Here is a 6335-nt window from a genome sequence, read left to right as displayed (position 1 = left end):
TTCCAAATCCCCGCCTAAACAGTAATAATCTAATTCATATGCCTCTTCTAAAACAACAAAAATGGAGTTATTGTATATGCTAATAATTATTAGCAGAATAATATTAGTGGAGTTTAAAAGATCTCGGGATTCTAGCCAAAAAATAACGTTAGATAAATATTTTTTTTAATTTCGTTTTTTTTATATGATATGACTAAATATTTATATCGATATTAATAACATCCTAACGGTTATTGGCCCTTGGACACACATAATGAGAATTTAAGCATTCTGTTTTGTAGTCAACACTATATTACAATTATTCGTAAATTATATGAGTATATTCTTCCGCTTAATATCATCCTCCGGCATTTCCGCTGTTTTATATATTGCTTACACAAATATTTCTCTGCCTCAAGCAGAAAAACTTAACAACTATTTTTTCGACGACCAATCTCTCTCCGGGCGGCTTGATCCTTTAGCGTTGCGTAGAGATGTGGGGTCACTCTGCATCTTCTACCTAATTTACTATGGAAAATGTTCAGAGGAATTGTTCGGAATAATACTACTACAGCTGAATTTCATCATCGGACGTCGAGGCAGAGTATGAAATTCCACCCGTATCACCTCGACGTCCGCCGTTCCACTTTGCGTTTTTCAGGGCAGTTTTTGCCGCGTACCACCATTTTGTGGAACCAGCTGCCCATTGAAGTATTTCCGAACCTATTCGACTTAGGGTCCTTCAAGGAAGGAGCGTACCAATTCTTAAGAGTTAACCTATAAAAAAAATATATTTGTTTTGGTAGAGTGGATGAAGGGTGGTATCAGTTCATAAAACCTAAAGAAACGATTCTTGACGAGTCGTGCCATGAGGCCGGTCCGAAGGCCGCACTAAAGGCGAGAAGTTGTATCTATCCTTAGACTTGGATTATTTCAAGCATTTCAAGATATCACTTCATTGCACTGATTTGTTACTGCAGATAATGTCCCAAGTCCCCAATGTGGCCCTTACTAATAAGAGTATGTTGTAACTAATCATATAAAGAAATAAAAATTATTTACAAAAATATATTTTAATTAAATTCGATTATCAATTCATCTGGTCTTGGCCTAGACTGGACTCTTAAAGATGTTTAATTGCGTACGCATGTTAATTTATAAAGCGGGTATTTTATTAGGTTAAGGAAAGAAATATTTAATTAAATATATTTATTTGTGAAAGGAAAAACAGCTGAATAATATTTTATATCGTTGGATCGATTTTCGTCTGCATTTACGCATGTAAGGCGATGTCTCCCAACTTATGAGCCGGCCACATACATTCGCAGCCAGCTGGTATTACCATCGTTAACGCTTCCCAACAGTGGCTAGAAGGAAAAATATATTTTTTACGTAAAACATGATGTCTATATCCTTCTCTTTTTATCACAAATAAAACTTAAAAGAAAGAGATGAATACTGTTATCACAACTCTGATTGTTCGTGCCATAGTAACTCATTATCAACCTACAATCGATTAGATATATAACATCACAGTAAGCCTTACATATCGCATTTTATGTCTAGTGGAAAAAATATTTGATGTACTCCTTTTGTGGAGTAACATCAAAGGTTAGCCTTAATTTATATATGTTGGACCACAATGCGGCGTTATTTACGATTATAAAATGACCGCACATGTAATTTAAAACCGCGTTCATCATGAGGGTTTATATCCCTGGTGGGATGAAATCGTTATATCTAAAATATCAATAGGATTTTTTTTTAAACTTATTCAATATTGGCCCCTATCATTGATAATAACATTATAATAGGTCTTTCGAATATCATTATTACATTATTGAAATAAGGAGGTGATGTAAGGGTAGGCTTTCCTAATAAGATTTTTTTAGCTGTAACATTAAAATATATCTACCTATTATAACGCTTTCGAGTCAAATGTATAGTTTTATTCCATTGAACACAAGAAAAACCAATGCTTGAACAGATCTGAAAAAGAAAATCACAAATTATACTAGAAGTAAGCACAAATTAGTGCGCCTGTTTAAATATAGCTATGTGCCGCTTAATTACTTGCTGTATTTATTTTGTCAGGCGTTATAAATTATTTATACTAAAAGTAACAATATTTTTGATTGTTGATTCATTCCCATTATCTAAATAATGGGAATAATTATGTACAACCTCATTGGAATCCCTCAGATCCTCAAAGTCGGAGTTGATACATCGGATTTCTTCGTAATATGCTGGCCTATACTCATATTCGAGAGTGTTTAATCTCTGAATCCTTCTGTCAAAATGACAAATTGGGTAATGTTTCTGAAAAGTAAATTGTTACCTTACAATATAATGTTTTAAGTATTTCTTATTAATGTGGTTCACTAACGCGAGGGTTAAAAAATAGATTTGGTCTCTATTTACCTTAGCGCTAAGTTGACGTGTGTTTCGGTCCTGACTTGGCAATGTCTCTGTGTATTCTGGCAGAATCTACAATTAAATAAAGTTTTTTTTAGTTTTTGTACCAAATGTTTAATGGTTTAAAGTTCAAAAGAAATTATTTGGTTGATATGATAGTAAATAACTTTAATTTTTTAATGGTTAAGTTGTATTATCTGCGATATAAATATTAGTCGTTAGATTAATACCTATACTTGAAAGACTGCCCGGTTTTTCAAAGGCTTTACTTGTGGTGTTGGAAAGTTTTCGCAAAACTTTCAATATTATTATTATTCAAATTAAATTTAATAATTTATTCATACGTACGCTTATGCATAAATAAGTTTACAGTTTCTAAAACATTCACAGCCAGTTCTCAAATAAAACGTACAAGAGATGTCACTGTTTTTAATCAAATTTGTTTTACAAAATTTACAGCACCGCTAATGTTACACCATGCCTTATTTGATTCCTAACATTTCATAATTGGGTAAGCTCTATCCCAAGTAAGGATTGCAATAGGAGCTCATGCACGTACAGATTATACGTGTAAATATATAGTATTACTGCGAATGACATAATACACTCATGAATTCTAGTCCATCGAGTCATCACAATTCACAAGAAGCACAAATACGGATTTTATAGCCTACTTATAGAACCCTAAGACTAACGAATATTAACTTAGTTTAAGCTAAAATCTTATTGTATAGGCTAGATTGTAATTCATGTAAAGACGCACTATTCTTTTGTAAACTTTATTGTATGAAAAAAAAGCCCACTGAAAGTAGTATATGACTTGCCAGCAATTAGACAAGAAAAGAGCGTACAAATTCTTAAAAAGCCGGCAACGCACTCGCGAGTCCTCTAGCATCGAGAGTATCCATGGGCGGCGGTATACAACACCAGGTGAGCCTCCTGCCCGATTGCCCCTGTTCTATAAAAAAAGCTATTCATTAGTATTGTAGAAAATTAAGTCAACATAATATTACTTAAAAGTCATTATTATTGTATAGACTAGATTGTAATTCATGTAAAGACACACTATTCTTTTGTAAAATTTATTGTAAGAAAAAAAAGCCCACTAAAAGTAGTATATGAATTGTCAGCAATTTTACTTTGAATACAATGCAGCGATCATATTTATTATATTATGTTTCCAAGTAATTGTTGTGCATAGCACAATTGTTGAGTATACACTCTTGCATTTTTTTATTTGTACCTCCTAATTAAAAAATAAATGTCTAATACCTGCGATGGATCATCGCAGTCCTCGTCTGTATTCCTCTGCTTGAATCTGCCCGAATGTTGGTTTCGTTCAAGTCGACCCAATATTGCGTTTATGACCTCATTAGAGTTCGGTATCCTATCCACCACATGCTCAAAATAATCTGATACCTCGTCTCTTTTTATAGCGAGAATACTTGTTATATATATCGCAACATATATGGCCTAAAATGAAATGATATTTTATTAAGATTTCCAAATTTCGCATTCGCATTTCCAAAAATCGCATTACTGGCACACGTTAGACCAAAGACAATTTAGTTAAATTGTCTTTGCTTAGTTAAAAACGTGTTAATAATATAATAATAATAAAAAGTTTTTATTTATCTTTATATAGGTATTGAACATGCCGAAATCAGATACCACTGTCTAGTTCTCTAGAAATGTAAGATACATTATATGTTCCTCAAAAATAAACATTTACTAGGCGCTTTCTTTTATATGATGCATTTAGTTATTCCAGCGCTTTCAAAATTTCGTAAGTTTAAATTTCTAGAATCTTCTTTGGGAATATACAAATTCAAATTCAAAAATCATTTATTCATGTAGGACATAATGTACACTTATGAACGTCAAAAAATACATTAAATGCTTCTAATTTTACATTTACTGCCAGTTTTCAAATCAAGGGCGTAGAACGGAAGAGAAGAAGGCAATAAACTCTCCGCCACTCTTTTTAATCGCCAAGCTTTTTCTTTTACATAACCTTAATTTATTAAAGTCACTAATAAATTCCTTGTCTTGTTACTAATATCATTATTGTGGTATATTTACCTCGGTTTTTTAGGTGGCTTTTTTTTTAATTTCGTCAAAAATAACGTTTTCTCGCAGTTTTGTTGTCGATTTTTCTTGACATTTTTTTATTTTCTTAAAATTTTATTTAATTTTTAATATTATTATATTTTCTTTCGATAGTTTAGAAGCCCTAACGTTATCAAGACAATTTTATTTATTACTTTCATTTGTTTTGTAATGACTTACGATGACATCATACAGAAATATTTTCCAACCCTTTTCATTATTTAAAATAATTAAGAATATCAATTAAATCAAACTACTTTCGCAAATATCAATCACCTGATCCTATTACTACTTGCGCAATTAGATATAAGTTTTTCCTGTGATTATTATTATATTATTTTCATCTATATCGCTCTACGGCCACAAGAAACATTTAACAAACTTACCTTAATAATAACACTTAATGAAGGCATTTCTAAAAATTCAACTAATACTGAACAATGTCCCTGGGGAAACTCTTTTATATTCAAAATTATCAATACAATTAAATGTTTTACATTTATCCGTTGTTCATAACAGCGATACGCCCTTTCATTCTAATATTTGTTTATATTTGGTTGCGTACCTGTGTTACGTGTTGCGCCATGGCTGATATCTACTCCTGCGATTATTATCGTAAACGTAGACGGAAAAAGCAGTTTTCGTAACGTTGGGCAGCGGATGGGTATTGCGACTGCAGAGGAGTTGCTGCATCTGCATCAGACATGGCACGCTTTTCGAGACTGTTAGCGAACTTCTAGTAACGTAGAAGCAACAAAAATGATGCTTACCACAGCGTGTTGGAATGAAGATCTTGCAGTATCGGGTTGATATTGGCAAATGATTTTAGCGGTGCTGAAACTTCCCCGTGCCTGATGCCACGCGCTTGGTGAAGTTGCACCTTATATAATGGTGTTGTGATGGATTTCCTTACCATCTCAGCTGAAATAGGTATCAACACGTATGTAGTCATTAAATTTATATTTACCAGCGCCTTTATTCTGAAACTATCAATATCGACGACGATCCTGACGATTTTATCAGCAATTTCAATGTTGTTTTCTAAATATACCTTGCAGCCTTGGGATCAGAATAAGATCTCTATATTTTAGGGCGAGAAGTAAGTCTCCACATTATTTACTATGTTTTCTACACGAGCCACAACTTGCACGTGACATGAAGTATATAACATCTGAAACGTTTAGCATATATCAGCAATAGAGAAATTGGAGTACGCTTTTACGCTACCTTGAGAACAACACGTTCTTCTCCGTAATGCTACTGTAAAAGTCTAGAACTCTATCTTTCTTTGCCAGTCCGAACTAATTCAGCAGATACCGAATTGGTCTGGAAGCGGGTTATTATAGGTATCGTAAAGATTTGTGGAGTTGAGCCACCTCCTGTAATGGAGACGGTTTAAAAGCATCAGCTCTGTTAAAAGTAAATTTCTAGTAATATTTTAGGGCAAGTTCATAGTAGAGACTTAGCGCTAAGTATTTTGACAAATTCGTGTGGTACCTATACGTAAAATGGCTTTGTAGATAATTACACATAAAGTTATTTCAATGAGTTTTGGTATGGACCAGCTAAATTATTTACATTTTTACCTACCATTTGGATTGCCAACGTTTTTTCTCTATTTTTATACAATACTTTTACATATCAAATGTTCTTTTTTAGTTTTGTTTTTTTTGTAATGATTTTATTAGGTTTAAAGACTTTATTTTCTAGAAACAGACAAAAATGCCACTTACATGAGGAACAATACTTCAGGTAAACATAACATTGTAAACATAAATATTTACACATAATTACAAATTGTACAAGCAAAAACCTAAAAGCAAAAGTAACCA

At 32.7% G+C, this 6335-nt stretch overlaps 1 protein-coding gene across 1 annotated transcript; it reads right to left on the bottom strand.

Moving 5' to 3' along the window:
- Positions 1 to 1190: 1190 nt before the first annotated feature.
- Positions 1191 to 4922, bottom strand: LOC110997582. Its single transcript, XM_022265818.2, has 6 exons — positions 4890 to 4922; positions 3667 to 3867; positions 2401 to 2466; positions 2164 to 2298; positions 1895 to 1968; positions 1191 to 1346 (listed from the first exon to the last, which is right to left on the bottom strand). The coding sequence occupies exons 1-6, from the start codon at positions 4914 to 4916 to the stop codon at positions 1253 to 1255; spliced, it is 597 nt and encodes a 198-aa protein (XP_022121510.2). The 5' UTR covers positions 4917 to 4922; the 3' UTR covers positions 1191 to 1252.
- Positions 4923 to 6335: the final 1413 nt, after the last annotated feature.

This window comes from Pieris rapae, chromosome Z (assembly GCF_905147795.1).
Source record: "Pieris rapae chromosome Z, ilPieRapa1.1, whole genome shotgun sequence".
NCBI classification, from domain to species: Eukaryota; Metazoa; Arthropoda; class Insecta; order Lepidoptera; family Pieridae; genus Pieris; species Pieris rapae.
Note: the sequence above shows the minus strand (reverse complement) of the source record. Positions and strands in the feature narration are given on the sequence as shown.

Coding starts and splice junctions, on each gene's coding strand:
- LOC110997582 (XM_022265818.2), bottom strand. CDS start 4,916: ATGCCTTCATTAAGTGTTATTATTAAG. Junction 2,467..3,666: donor ACTGCGATGATCCATCGCAG/GTATTAGACATT, acceptor ATTTAATTGTAG/ATTCTGCCAGAATACACAGA. Junction 1,969..2,163: donor ATCTGAGGGATTCCAATGAG/GTTGTACATAAT, acceptor TTTCTTTTTCAG/ATCTGTTCAAGCATTGGTTT.